This window comes from Chiloscyllium plagiosum, unplaced genomic scaffold (genome assembly GCF_037043375.1).
Source record: "Chiloscyllium plagiosum isolate Xiang-an unplaced genomic scaffold, Cpla_swu_hap1 HiC_scaffold_3, whole genome shotgun sequence".
In the NCBI taxonomy this organism is placed as follows: Eukaryota; Metazoa; Chordata; class Chondrichthyes; order Orectolobiformes; family Hemiscylliidae; genus Chiloscyllium; species Chiloscyllium plagiosum.
The window spans coordinates 104,398,023-104,413,809 of NW_028270141.1; the positions used below are offsets into that span (position 1 = coordinate 104,398,023).

The following is a 15,787-nucleotide window of genomic DNA, read 5'->3' on the forward strand; positions in this document are numbered from 1 at the left end:
AATGCTTTGTAATTTTAGTATGAGGAAATAGTGGAAGACGGTGTGGTTTACTTAATGAATAGTTTTGTTTGATCATTTTAAAAAGGATATCCTTTCTATAATTTTATTGTTTATAGACTGATGCAGATGACACTTCTGCTGGGACTCAGGAGCCACCACAAAGCAGACCAAATACTACAAGCTTAAGTCCTCGGCAGCGACGTACCCAACAGCAGCGACGTGTTCAGCAGCAACAAGTGAGGCGTCCAGTTTCACCATCATATACTCAAGTCCGTCAACCAGCAAATGCCAATCAAATTGGATCCACAGTCCTAATTGTCGTCCTTACCTTGGCACTGGCTGCACTAATCTTCCGAAGGATTTACATGTCAAATGAATACAGATTTGACTATGAATTGTAATGATCATTACTTTGCATAGCCATAAACTGAATTTACTATATGTCATATCATGTACTTTTACATCAATCCCCATTTTACTGGCCAAGATTTGCTGAGGCTTTGAATGACCCACACGCAAGGGGGACTTTAAAGTAATACAAGATGCAAAACTTGTGCATATTTATTATCCTTGGGGTAATAATCAGTGGCATTTTACAAACTTTGACTCTGCAGGGAGCCCATTCAGGAATATTTTTGATCAAACTCTTGTTAAATTGAATTTATCTTCAGTAGAAGTTTAGTTGTTTTTGTTGAGGCCATGCTGTTCAACAATATCAATAATTTTGAGGGTGCTAATCTGTTTACTGGGAAGTTTCTGTGGACCACTAATGTTTATTTGGCTCATATCCTGAGTGCTAGTGGAGTTGTATGCAATGTTAACTTTTGAATTGAGTCCTGTTTTTGCACATTAACAATTGCCTTAACCCTGTCAAAAATCCAGATATTTAATCAAATTCTGATGTCAGGATTTTCAGAATTGTCTGCAACAAATCTAAAAATCCAAAAGATGAACTTTCAACGTTGTTATGTGGTGGTGTTGTAGGCTGAGATATACTAGTTTTATGGTACAAGATTCACTGTTATTGAACAGGCACCCAAAATTAAATTTGCAAATCTTCTCCTATGAAGATCCAAGAGAATTGATAAAATCCACAATCAGTAAATGTTACTTATAATTTCTGCATGAAGTCAAAGGAACCATATTTGTAACAATCAAAAGATGGTTGTTATTGGTTTTGGATGAAGTAATTAAAGTTCCTTTATAGAACTTTTCTTCCCAGTTGGACATAGTAATTAAATAAGCGATCTTCCAGCAAGTTATAGAAAGACATCGCTTCTCCAATACTCCTGCTTGTTGATTTTTTTTCCTTTACTGAGGTGTGAATGCTGTAGCATAAGAGTTGATGGTAATGAGTATGTATAAAACCTATTATAAAATTGTACAAATGTCAATGGAAAGTTCAATGATGTTTTTAATTTTCATATGCAGGATATTACTTTATTTTAAACAATCTGGTCTCAAGAATGTATGAGTAAATATTGTCTGCTTAATTAAACAGACAGGATTCTATTTGCCCTATGAACAATGATTTTTATCAGTGTAAAATTCAGTCTCAAATATAAACCATGAGAACAAATTCTCATACATGAATATTTAATATTCTATCTTTTCCTGCTCGAGAATTGATATTTGTGGACCCAGAGTACTTGGCACAAATGGTGTCACTGCACTTTACAGTTAAGGGAACAATGCAATCATTCTTGCAGTTACTCTGAACTTTCTCATACATCATTGTTATTGAGTTGCTCAAGATGAATATTTGATGAAAAGCCCATTATTTTTGTTTTGTGAAATGCCTTGCTTTTGGCTTCAAAAGAAAAGTTGCCACACCTTGAATGTGGGCCAGGCATATTGCTGAAGAATGCAGTATATTTGTTCAAAAGTTCCTTTAGCATGGTGTTAGAAACACGTTGCTGCAGCACAACAATGGAAAATCTCTAAAATAGAGTACTTCCTTAATACTACACATATATTAAAATAAAACTCATTAACCTATGCCCATAAAATAAATGTGCTGTTGAATGAATAAAAATCCAATTTGTCTTAGACTTGCTTACCTTCAGTTTTCTGTCATTGCGCAAAAAAAAACTGCATTTTTTCATTGTGTTTTATCAATAATGGTCCAGGCAAATGAACTGAATAGACCCTTGCAGTTTCAAGTAGTAACTTGAAATAGTTACCAAACATCTCATCTCACAGGTTTAAAATGGAAAAGAGCTACACAATGGACTTGAATGTTATAAAATATTCTTGTTTGTAATGAATATTTTATGGACATCTCTAAAAATAAAATTATTGCAGGGCAATAGGGAAAGAGCAGGTGTGTAGGATAAATTTATTTTTTCAAAGGGTAGCCACAGAAGGCAGAATGACCAACTTCTATGTTTTGTGGTCTTGTGTACAATAGTTCATGATTAACACTTTTTTTTTACATAAAGCCTTCCGTTTACTTCTGTTTTAGAAATCTGTTCCATTTACACAACCAAAAGATAAAATGTCAAATACATGCTGCAGGTGAAGTTAGAACAATGAAATTAGCATGTTATTTTCCATTAAAATTGTTAACCATTTCTCAATACTGATATTCATCAATATATATCCAGCATTTACATGTTCTTGTATTAACATTTAATTGTCATTATAGGCTTCTTTGCCTTGCGTTACCATGCATTTTCTGCAAGTGACAAATCCAAGGTTTATTGTAATAAAATAAATATGTAAAATATTCTAATTGTGATGTTTTTAAGTAAAATTCTGTAGTGGAAGCATAGATTTAAAAAATTCAATCTGTCTACTGTAATTCCCTGAAATAGCACTGTCCATTTATGGTACTCTTTTCATAATCCTCTGACATTTTCCATCAATGAAACTGACACTCCTCATACTTTCAAGCTGTTGTGTTATCTGTATTCCAAAGTTGATTCTTGATTATCCTCTGTACTGAGATCATAAGGGCAGGGGAGCATCACTACAGCAAATCCTAAAGGAGAAATTTTAAAAATCTTGTAATCTGCTTAGACTTGAATAATTAATTTTTTAAAAATCTTATAGCAACTTAGACTTTGCGTTGTTACATTTTCATTTTTATGCTAACATTTTTTCATTATAAATGAAAATGCTTTGGGCATTTTGTAATGCAAAATGTGTGCAAATGCTTTGCTGGTCCATCATTCATGTTACGTAAGCTTGAACTCTTCCAAACACTGTTGACTGTATTTAATGCACACCAGTTTCATGTTCATGTCCATTCATTAGCTCCTCCCAATATGTTAAATAAATGTTCTTGTATTCAAATCCTCATAGATTTAACCATCTTTACAATCTTTAAAGATGCTGGAAATATTCAGATCTGGCAGTAATCTGTGGAGTTATGATATACTCCATCTTAAAATATTGAGTGAATTTCAGCATGTGGCAAGTACAGCAATACAAGTGGCATTCTGTGTCTTGGGATATACATAGTCATTGGTGGATTCAAAGCATAAAGAATGGAATTTCATTTGGAATTACTTGGAATATGTCCAGCAGGAAAACAAAATCTGGAATTAAGAGTAACGATGACCATGAGTCCATTGTTGTTTGTTGGAAAAACCTATCTGGTTCATTAATGTCCTTCAAGGAGGGAAACTGCCTGGTCTGCCTTACCCTGTCTGGCCTACATGTGACTCTAGACCCACAGCAATGGTTGACTCTAACTGCCCTCTGGGAAATTAGGGATGGGCAATAAATGATTGCCTAGGCAGCAACACTCTTATCCCATGACGAATAAAGAAAAAAAGAATAAAGAGGCAGGAAATTTAGCTGTGAAGGTCTGTCTTGGTAGGTATCCAGAACCAGTAGGGAAATAGGAAGTAAAAAAGGTGACTAGCTTAAAAGAGATCAACTGAAACTCTGTAGACATTCCTAAAAGAGAAATGGCTGTGAATTAAACTAAAATGAAAATGCTTGTCACATTTGTCTTGAAACATGAGTTTTTCTCCACAGCTGCTTCCAACTTGCTGACTTTTATCGGTACTTTTTTTAATAAATTGCTTTAAGATAAAAAAATTTACTTGCCTACCAGGTTTATAGTCACACTTTGAGTCAGTGTCTACTTTTTTTTTAATTGCTTTTTGTTCAGTACGTCTTGGAATGTTTTTTATTCGTGATGCTGCATCAATGAATCCGGTGTGATTCCTGAGCTGATATCAGATGAGTTGTCTGATAACTGAAGGATCTTTGAGCTTTGCAGAATATTGTTGGGTTTATAACTTTGTTATTGATACTTCAAATATCTGTTATTGAGACTTGTTCAGTTGATGTGTACAACACATTATATTACTGAAATGGATTAATTTGATACCAGGCTTCAGTTTGAGATTAGCTCAAGTTACGGTTATTATGTGTAACCCTCTATTGTGTTTTGGAAGTGATTTTGTTGTATTAAATAATCTAACCAATATCAAGATACTAGGAAGGCTCCAAATGTACGCTTTTCAATTATTTGAGCATTTCGTGGTTTATCAAGTAATGGCTTAACAAAACCCAGTTTAATTTATCAAACAGTTTGTAATAGCTGGCTGTGATTCATCAGCAATGGGGCAGTTAAAGACTAGATTTTTAAAAATTGTACCAGTAAGAATTTTACTTAGCCACCATAGACTAATGTTAAATCTGCTGATCATAATGAGCATAAACTATGTAGTCTGAAAGCCTTCCTTAGATCACTCTATTTCAGAGGTGCAAGTTATTATGATCCACATGAAGTTCCCCACCTGTTGAGGTTATGAACCAGTTTTGCATTAAATGCAGTATCCATCTACTTTTCACATCAAGCTGGATTATTTAAAAATTAAAAATAATTGCAAATAAAATCATTTGACAAACTTTTTCCTGTTAAGCACTAAATCACCATGCTTGTTTTCTGCAAAAGCAGCTTGACTAATCAAGCCCCTGCTTTTCTCCCCCACCACCATAGCCTTTACTACATTTTGTTTTCTGTTGAGGTGCGCATCCAATTCTCTTTCAAAAACCATAACAGAATCTGCTTCCAGTAGTGATGGTGAAAGCTGGCACTACAACTGGTTCTGTTGTACAGCAGTGGCACAGATAGGAGTTTGTGGCTGCAAAAGGGCTTCCAGGATGGTGTTACCTTTGTTGTGCCAGGTTCAAGGAGGTTTCTGAGCAGGCAGAGAACATTCCCAAAATGGGTGAGCAGCTGGAGGTTGTGGTGCACATTGGCACTAATGACATAGGCAGGATGAGTGATTAAAGTCCTCCAAATGCAGATCAAGGAGTTAGGTATTAAATTGAAAAGCAGGATCTCAAAGGTTGCAATCGCAGGATTGCTCCTCATGCCATGTGCTAGTGAAGGTAGAAATAGAGAGATTAGTATAGTTAAATAAGTGCTTAAAGAGTTGGTGTAAGAAGGAGGGCTTCTGATACGTGAATCTCTAGGATGTCTCCCAAGGCATATGGGATCTGTGTTCCTTTTATGCTGACCCAACCAGTATCCTTCCACTGACCACTCATTTGATTGGCTGAATTGGTCCTCATCCTCAAATTTATCCCTCTCTCTGAACACGAAGGCCAGGTTGTACTTAAACTGGAGGGGCATTAATGGAGGGAGGGAGTTTGCTGATATTATCCGCAGGTGTTTAAACTAGTGGGATGGGGGCGAGAACCAGAGCAGTAGGTCAAAAAGTTAAATGACTGCGGAGGAGTTGGGGATAAAGGCCAAGAGGAAGAATAGACAAAGTTTATTAAACACAATGGGATTGATGGTCTGAAGTGCTTTTGTTATAATACAAGTATGATTGGTAAGGCTAATGAATTTTGAACTTGGGTTATGCATATAATTTAACGTAACTATTGCAGGGACTTGGATGTAAGAGAAATAAGACTGGCAAATTAATGTTCTAGGATTTAGATGGTTCAGCGAGATGGAGAGGGATGTAAAAGTGATGGGGAATTCCTTTACTGATTAGTGGGAATATTGTAGTTGTACTGAGGGAGGACATCTTGGAGGGTTTATCCAGAGAGGCCTTTTTGGTACCCTCAGCAATAGGATGTTTTGTTAGGTGCAGCCGGAAGGGTTTCTTGAAGCAATATGAAATTAATCCAACTAGGGAAGGGGCCATACTAGATCTGGTATTGAGGAATGAATCCAGGTTTCAGTGGAGTTGCATTTTGGGAACAGTGACATTTGTGCCACAAATGCCAGGCTATGGCCATCACCAATAAGAGACAATTTAACCATTGCCTCTTCAATGGTGTTACCATCACTGAATGCCCCCACTATCAATATCCTGGAAGTTATCATTGATTAAACTAAACGGGACTCATCACAGAAAGGCAGTGGCTACAAGCGCAGGTCAGAGGCTAGGAATACTGTGGCGAGTAACTCACCTGACTCCCCAAAGCCTATCTACCATCTACAAGGCACAAGTCAGGAGTGTGATGGAATCCTCCCACAACCTCAAAAACCCTCAAGGAGCTTGACGCCATCCAGTACAAAGCAGTCTGTTTGCTTGGCACTACATCCATAAGCAAGCACTCCCTCCACCACCTACACTCAGTAGCAGCAGTGTATACTATCTACACTCTTCTTTCACTTGCTGGGTCAAAATGCTGGAATTCCCTCCATAATGGCATTGTGGGTCAACCCACAGCAGGTGGAATGCAGCGGTTCAAGAAGGCAGCTTCCCCATCACCACCTCAAGGGGCAAATAAGGATGGGCAATGAATGCTGGACAGACAGCTATGCCCATATCCCACAAAAAAAGAATAAATAAATACCATAGTTTTAAGTCACTAACGAATAAGGAAGAGTAGTCCTCGAGCAAAAATTTTAAATTGGGGAAAGCTAACACAATATTAGTCAAGATCTGGTGAATGTAGATTGGGGGCAGCTGTTGGAGGGTAAATTCACATCTGGCATGCAAAATCTTTTAAAGGCCAGTTGATTAGAATTCAGGACCAACACATTCCTCTGAAAGTGAAGGATAAGGATTTCAAGATTCAGGAACCTTGGATGTCAAGATAAAATTGTTAGTTTAATCATGAAGAAGAAGGGAGCTGAAAACAGACAGAGTCCTCGAGGAATATAAAGAAACCAGAAAAGAACTTAACAAATAATTAGGAGGGAGAAAAAAGGCCATGAATTAACCATGGCAAACAGGATTAAGGAGCAAGAGGGATGTCCACTCGAGTACAAAGGATGAAATTTATGCATGGATCTGGAGGGTGTTGATGAGATTCCTAGTGCATGCTATTCACAAAGGAGAAGAATGTGATGGATGGTGAGTCTCAAGAAGGGATGTTTATATTCTATGGTATGTTGATATAAAAAAAGGTGTTGGGTGTTTTGAAAAGCGTCAATATAGGCAAGTCCCCAGAGCCTGATGGGACCTATCCCAGAATACCGAGGGAGGCAAGGGAGAAAATTGCTGGGGCCTTGTATAAAATATTTGTATCCTCTCTAGTCACAGGTGAGGTTCAGAGGATTGGAGAATAGTCAATGTTGTTCCTTTGTTTATGAAGAGCAACAGGGGTAATCCAGGAATTTCAGGCTGGTGAGCCTTACGTGAGTAGTAGGGATTCTTAGGGACAGGATTTTTCCACATTTGGAAAAAAACATCTTAAAAGTGACAGGCAGCATGACCTTGTTTAGGGGAGGTCAGAGCTCCCAACTTGATGAAATTTTTGAGGAAGTGACAAAGATGATTGAGGCAAAGTGGTAGATGTTGTCTGCGTGGATGTTAGCAAGGCCTTTGACAAGGTTCCTCATGCCAGGCTGGTATAAAAGGATCTGCAGTGAATTTGTAAGATGGATAGAGCTGGCTTGGTGATAGAGGACAGAGAGTTGGAGTGGAAGGGTGTTTTCTGACTGGAGATCTGCGACCATTGGTTTTCCGCAGGTAGTGCTGGTACCTCTGTTGTTTTTAATGTATATTAGTCTGATTAGTACGTTTGCGGGTGAATGACATAAAGGTTGAGGGAGCTGTTTATCCACAGCTCCCTCAATCTTTATGTTTTTTATCCGCAAATCAGACCTATATTCTCCTCCAATCACTTACATACATTAAAAACGATAGGAGTACTAGCACTGATCCTGCTGAACAGGAGGATTACCAGAGGATACAGCAGGATATCGATAGGCTGGAGACTAGGATGTAGAAATGGAAGATGGAATTTAATCTGGAAACATGCACGATCATTTGTTTTGAAGATCTAATGCAGAAGGGATGTACACAGTCAATGGCAGAACCCTTAGAATCATGAATATACAGAGGTATCTAGGCATATAAGTCAACAGTTCCTTGGAAGTGGCAACACAAGTGAATAAGTTAGTCAAGAAGGCTTATGGCATGCTCAAAGCATAAAGTATAAAAATTATCAAGTTATTTTGCAGCTGCATAGAACTTTAGTTAGGCAACATTTGGAAAATTACATACAGCTCTGGTCTCCACACTATCAAAAAGATTTTGAGGCTTTGGAGAGGGTACAGTAACAGTTTACCAGGATGTTGCTTGGTTTGGAAGGTGTTGGTTATGAGGAGAGACTGGACAAACTTGGTTTATTTTCACTTGTACGTTGGAAGCTGAGGGGAGACCAGAGAGAGCTTTACAAAATTATGAGAGGCATGAATAGATTGGATAATCAGAGTCTTTTTCTCAGGGTAGAAATGTCAATTACTAGGGAATAAAGGTTTAAGGTAAAAGGGGGAACATTTAAAGTAGACGTGAGAGGCAAGTTTTTTTGTACAAATGGTGGTAAGTGCCTGGAATGTGAAAGTAGAGAGATGGTGGAGACAGATATAATTGCAACATTTAAGAGGTATCTTGACAGCCGAATAGGCAGGGAATAGAAGGATACAGAGCATGTAGAGACAAAAGGATTTTAGTTTAGAAAGGCATCATGTGTCAGCGCACTCTTAGTGGGCCTATGAGCCTGTTTCTGTGCTATATTGTTCTTTCTTCACTAGACTCTCCGGCAGTGTATCCTAACTATGTTCTGCATTTAAGAAAGCTCATGTTGCTTTTGGCAACAACTTAGATAGTTGTCCTCTGATTCTTGGTCCTTCCAGCAATGGGAATTGGTTCTTCCTATCTCTCAAGATTTTGAATACTGCTATATATTCTCCTCTCTCACCTTCCCTTTTCACTAAGAACAGCTGCAGCCTCTCTGATCTCACTGAAATACTCACCTTTTGTACTATTCTGTCTTTTTTTAACCTGCAACTTCTCTGGTGGTTTCACCAGCCTTGAGTGAGTGAAACTGGGAGTCAAGGCCACAATCAGATCAGCCACCGACTTTTCTGAGAGGCAGAGCAGGCTCCAGGGCCTTCTCCTGCTCCTATTTCTTCTGCTCTGACGAGTTCACACCAGAGTTTCCTTACCTGAGAAAATATATAGCTGCATTGGTACGTTTATTGTATCATGTGCCCTGGTAGATATTTGAGTTTATAAACAAAGTAGAAACGCACAAGCTTAAGAGCTCCATTGTAGAATGATAGTGTCCCTACGTCTGAGCCAGGTTCAAGTCCCACCTGTTCCAGAGGTATGTAATGACATTGGTAAATCGTCAATTGTGGTGACAATTCTTTGACATTGATGGCATAGAATTAGTGATCTAGATTACTGGCTCCCTGTTACAGAAAGGTGTGTGGGCATTGTCCTCATTATATTTAAGATGAAGATTGATATATTCTTGGTCAGGAGGGACAGCACAGTGGCTCAGTGGTTAGCACTGCTGCCTCACAGCACCAGGGTCCCAGGTTCCATTCCAGCCTTGGGTGACTGTCTGTGTGGAATTTGCATATTCTCCCCATATCTGCATGGGTTTCCTCCGGGTGTTCTGGTTTTCTCCCACAATCCAAAGATGTGCAGGTTAGGTGAATTGCCCATGTAAAATTGCCCATAGTGTTAGGTGCATTAGTCAGAGGGAGATAGGTTTGAGTGGATTACACTTCAGAGGGTCGGTGTAGACTGATAGGGTCGAAGGGTCTGTTTGCACACTGTAGGTAATCTAATCTAAAAATGCATTGAATGTAGAGACAGCTGCTTCATGAAGCTGCTTTCATTGTACTGTGTTATAAATCTGAAACTGCATGTATCATTTATTTCCCATGCAAACTTAATTCTTTTACCTTGTTAACTCGTTTCCCTGCTATAGGAAAGATGTGAAACTTGAAAGGGTTCAGAAAAGATTTACAAGGATGTTGCCAGGGTTGGAGAATTTGAGCTATAGGGAGAGGCTGAACAGGCTGGGGTTGTTTTCCCTGGAGCGTCGGAGGCTGAGGGGTGACCTAATAGAGGTTTATAAAATCATAAAGGGCATGGATAGGGTAAATAGACAAGGTATTTTCCCTGGGTGGGGGAGTCCAGAACTAGAGAGTATAGGTTTAGGGTGAGAGGGGAAAGAGTTAAAAGAAACAAGGAGAACCCTTTTCACACAGAGGCTGCAAGAGGAAGTGGTGGAAGCTGGTACAAATACTACGTTTAAAAAGCATCTGGAGGAGTATATGAATATGAAGGGTTTAAAGGGATATGGGCCAAGTGCTAGCAAAATGGGACTAGATTAATTTAGGATATCTGATCAGCATGGCTGAGTTGGACTGAAGGGTCTGTTTCCATACTGTATATCTTTATGACGCTAATAGTCATAAATACTATCTTCTATCACTTGCTAAAGAGCAAATGCTTGTCATTTTAACGTTAAAAATCACACAATACCAGGTTATAGTCCAACAGGTGGAAGCACTAGCTTTCGAACTGTTGCTCCTTCATCAGGTAGTTGTGGAGTATAAGATCATAAGACACAGAATTCATAGCCAAGTTACAGTGTGATGTAACTGAAATTATATATTGAAAAAGACCAGGTCTAAGGCATGTGATGCAGCAAGTGGCTGCTTTTTCAATTGTGTTCCATTTAATCGCAGTCGAAGGTGTCAGCTTGCCCTAACATCTCGCCAGGATGAGGTTAGTGGCTGAATGGATGATGGTCGCTTGCCAATCACGAAGCAGATCCACTGCCGAAGCCTGTCCAGACAGCATCGGGGCACGGAGCAGTTCGGCTGGGCGGCGAGCCCGAGATCCCTGAGAACATTGAGCAGGATCAGCAGCTGCAGCCTCAGCCGGGCTATGCTGCTGGAGTAAACACAAAACAAACTCAAGAAACCAAAACACGAACGATTCAATGTTTAAACCAGAAGTGATTCGCACCGCACGTTTTAACAGGACTGTTGCTGGGATTATCTCGATTTTACAAGTCATGCCGTATTTTTTAAAAACTATCCTGATCCTCTTCTGCCTGACGATAGCTGCTGAAAGCAGGAAACACAGGAAGAGAAGATGGGCATCTCAGGTAGAACCACGGAAACAGGGCAGGTAAGGAAGGAGGTTTGCACGGAAAGCAATGTCATTCAGAGAAAATAGTCCAATAACAATTGTTTAAGTGACTGGTGAAAGTCCATTATTTTGTAATTACAAAGGTATAAGCGGAATTAATTCTTCACTGGTATGTGAGTGGAAAATGAAAGCCAGGAACCCTGCTTTTCACTTTACAAAGAACGGTCAAATACTAACATTAAAGCGACCGGAAGATTAGTTATAACATAGTGCATCCTACAGCAATCTCATCTGCTGATATGTACAGGGCTGGAAGAGACCAAATGGCGACTTAATTTTCTAGAGTTTGAAATAAAAATGTCCTTCGGGGGAATACTGCTGGAAGTGTAACTTTTAAAAACATTTTTTGTGGTATATGCTGTAGGTAAATGCTGTTTTCTGGATCAATATGACAGGAAACTTTATAATATGTTTCCTCTTTTTTTCACGGGAATAATGCAACATAAAGAGTTGTATGTCTTCAGTTAAATGTACTTCAGTTATTGGCGAATATACACTTTGAAAGTCGCGGCCAACAGGCACCTGTCACTAGGCAAGAAGAAGTCAGAGGCACAGTTCTGCTTTTGTTAGGTAGCTCCGAATTTGAATATTACTGCCAGGCTTCAATACACTTTTGAATTTTTGCACAGATCCCAAATATATCTACTTCTGATAATTCAAAATCATTTTGTGTTATCGTTTTAAATTATTTAGTAAATTGAAATAGCCAATGCTGAAAAAAAATGTTAACCAACATTGAACTACGAATATAGTATACTGCTGTCATTGGTAGACTTAAGATAAATTGGATAGAATGATATTGGTCCATATCAACCACAAAGAGCTGTGCTATTTAGATCAAGTATCTCTTTAAATATTTATTTCTCTGACAAGAATTCATGACATTCCAATATCATTCTAGGAAAATATTTCAAACAATTCCATTACAAAAACAGCATTATTGATGTGGGACATAAAAAGATGTAGTGTCCACACTACTCATCCATTGCTTGTAATAATTCAAATTCTGGAATTCCTAAATCATGCCAGTTCTTTAGAAATTTCTGTTGGCATCTTTGAAAGTAACACTTGGATTGAATTCTCAATTAATATTTTTTTTTCACTTAATGTGAGAATTTCAGTTCCTTTTCTATCAGTTTCATTTGCACTGATGCAGTTGCATGTGATTAGTCTTTTTCTGAGCATACAGCAATATATTTTCCAGCTGGAAACATAGAAAAATATCTTGTACTTTGTTCTCTATAAACATATTATCCAAAGTCTGAATTAGTTTCTATGTTATTTGACTTTATGTCAAATCTTTATCTTGAATATTGTGAATACTTATTACATAATCCTCACTCATAACCACTCTTTGGAATTTCCTAATGGCTGCAGCTTTGCATTCTATCAATTTTACCAACCTTTTCAAAACTACAAGAGAGTGCCATGACTAAGGTTGCTGAAACACACATTTCTACATAAGTAGCACAGTTTGAAACACAGTAAGGTTCTTGTTAAAAGACTCACAATTATTTAACAAAATACATGTTTACAGGATACCCCAAATGGTCCCAGCAACAAATTACTTGAAAAGAGTGGTCACTATTGTCAGGTAGGTTAATCCGGTTGTCAAATCTGTCCACATTAATGTTTTAGCAATAGCAATTTTCAATGATCAATGACCATTGTTTCAAAGGTGTGGTTTGAGGGATAAACTTTCACCAGAATATTTCTATACACTGCTTTTCAAATAGTATGGGACTTTTACATCTGCCTGGACAAAACCACTGTTTAAGATCTAATCAAAAATATGACACTTTTAACAACACAGCACCTACTTATTACCGCTCTGATGTGTCACTCTAGATTATGTGCTTAAGTCCTGCAAAAGACTTGAACCTATAGATTTTCTGTCAATTTGCAGCGACAGAACTAGGATGACATTTAGGAAATTTAAAGTATTGAATTCTGTCCATCAACTCTTAACACATATGGATCTGAAAGGGAGGAGGAAACCTACTCGTAAAATAACCCTAAGTCTCCCACTCACCTTCTGTAACTACACATTGTGAATATAAGGCAGAGTTTGTTCCCCCAACATTGTTGTAGTGGAATAAAAACAGAAAGTGCTGAAGAAACTTAGCAGGTATGGCGGTGTCTGTGGAGAGAGAAATCCATTTTAGATCTCCAGTATCTACCATATTTACTTCTGTACTTGAGTACACATGACAATAAAATCTAAATCTAATCTCAAATCTAAATCAATTATGATTCTGTAGTGGGATTCTTTCAACTCCCACGTTAGTGGTCATGACTCAGATTGCTTCCGGCAAACAAAATGATGATCATTACCTTGAAAATAATGAGTTCCATAGTTAATTAAGGAAAGAGATTACCTTTTTAAGTGAATTAAACCAACAATTTTAAGTTGTTGGGTTTTACGTACAATGTGACCTAGATATTCAGTGAGATTATGTGAACTTGATGCCAGGAAAGATCCCTGTAAATAACTGAGAAAGATCCATTCAATATTGGACCTCAATTACAATGATAAAAGATTGGAAAGCTGCAGACAGCTTTAGGCTGTTCTAAATCTCTGCCGTTTGGTGTCACAGCCGTAATTCAGTGTTGTCTAATGGGTTCCCAGTTGGAATCAGAGAATGTTGAGTGTTTACTGTCACTTACAAAATTTTATGGGCACTCAGTCAGTTCAGTATTCTAACAGGAATTGCCCCGGAATCACAGGCAGCAGTACTCATCAATTGATACTTCCTTACTGAGATCATTAAAGATTAATATTGCAATCTTAAGTGCACATAGTTCATATTATTACAGGTGACCAAGGATACCTTGAAGCTATAACGTATCGTGGTGTAATGTTGTGCGCTTTTCCAGCGACATATTTTTCAGCTAATGTTTACTTAAGATTTGTGTACTATTGTACTGGTGGAATTTGAAAACATGAGGAGGAATAACCACATTCAAAGAAATTCTCCCTTAGAATATGAAATGGTGCATAGTATCTCAAAGCAATATACCTACATTATGGTTGAGATGTTCCAATTGACAAAAGTTCTTTTATTAAAAGTTGAACTGTTAAGGATTATTTTTCAGCAGCTATCATGCTGAATAATGATTGACAGAATAATGTTTTAATCTAATTTGGGGAGGTGGTAGCATAATGATAATGTCATCGGACTGGTAACCCAGAACTCCGGACCAAAGTTCTGATGACATTGGTTAGAACTTCACTGTGGCAGAAGGTGAAATTTGAATTCCCTAAAAAAGGTCCCGAATAGAGAGCTGACCTATGGTGATTGTGTAATCATTATTGATTTTCATTAAAAACCCACCTGGTTCACAAATGTCCTTTAAAGCAGGAAATCTGCCATTCTTATCAGGTCTGGCCCACATCTGACTCCAAACCCAAGGCAATGTGGTTTAATCTTAACTACCCTTTCGGCAAATGGGCATGGGCAGTAAATGTTGGCCAAGTCAGCGATGTGCACACCCAGTGAATATTTTTTAAAATTGTCATTTCTTATTCTTACGGAAATCACAGAATGGCGATAGAATGGAAGGCTGCCATTCAGTCCAAGATATCCACACTGACTCTCTGCATGAGCTATTCTGCTGGTCTCACTCTTCTTTTCTTCACGCATAATAAAAGCATAGACATTTGGTTAAGAGGTTATAAATATTAATCCTATTGACATTAATAATAAACCTTCAAAAAGCTTTGCCAGTAATTGTCATATTCATTGTTTAAAAATAAAGGGAACAGGTGGTGATACTGAAGCATTAAGGCATTACAATGATTCAACAGATCAATGGTTCATGGCCAGTAACTCACTTGTTACTAAATCACACATCACAGCCCTGTATCTAGTGTTTCTTTATATGAATAGGGAAAGTCAGTAGAAGAGCCATCATCAAGTGGCTTCTTATAGCTCTCTTTTGGAGTCACAAGGGTGAAGGTGAGTTGTCTGTTTTATCACCCATGAATGATATATGGTATAAGATAGAGAGAAAATAACTTGTGCTGACTGTAAATATACTGATCTGCTCTGAATCACATTGTGATATTATTCATGATATATTTCTAAGGCCAGTGGAAATGATCAGATATTTTTCTGCCCTACTCCCTCACTGCAGCCCTATATTAAGGAGAATTCCAGATACAACCAAAACTCGAACAACAAACTCTGAACATCTTCTCAGAGTGGGTGATCATGATTTCACAATGAGACCTGCATTTGGTGGTAGGAACTTGTTTTTATACATTTCATCGAGAATTAAACTTCTCATGCATGTTTTTCTGACAGTGTTGCTCAGTTTTCTAGTCCCTTGATTCAAAACAAGTATTTTAATTCTAATAAGCAACTCATGTGACTGATAGCATTTCTAATATC

At 38.0% G+C, this 15,787-nt stretch overlaps 2 protein-coding genes across 4 annotated transcripts in view; both read left to right on the forward strand.

Moving 5' to 3' along the window:
- Nucleotides 1-2,730, forward strand: part of ube2j1 (ubiquitin-conjugating enzyme E2, J1) — a 40,088-nt gene extending 37,358 nt beyond the window's left edge. For both annotated transcript variants that reach the window (XM_043686745.2, XM_087982265.1), the window contains one exon: nucleotides 117-2,730. In XM_043686745.2, coding sequence (XP_043542680.2) covers nucleotides 117-401 — 285 coding nt within the window. In that variant the 3' untranslated portion in view covers nucleotides 402-2,730. The remainder of the gene's footprint in view (nucleotides 1-116) is intronic.
- Nucleotides 2,731-11,059: 8,329 nt separating this feature from the next.
- The window catches only part of LOC122548208 (gamma-aminobutyric acid receptor subunit rho-2-like), a 59,039-nt gene continuing 54,311 nt past the window's right edge, over nucleotides 11,060-15,787 (forward strand). For both annotated transcript variants that reach the window (XM_043686763.2, XM_043686756.2), the window contains exons 1-2: nucleotides 11,060-11,372; nucleotides 15,531-15,637. In XM_043686763.2, the coding sequence (XP_043542698.2) occupies nucleotides 11,182-11,372; nucleotides 15,531-15,637 (298 nt within the window). In that variant the 5' untranslated portion in view covers nucleotides 11,060-11,181. The remainder of the gene's footprint in view (nucleotides 11,373-15,530; nucleotides 15,638-15,787) is intronic.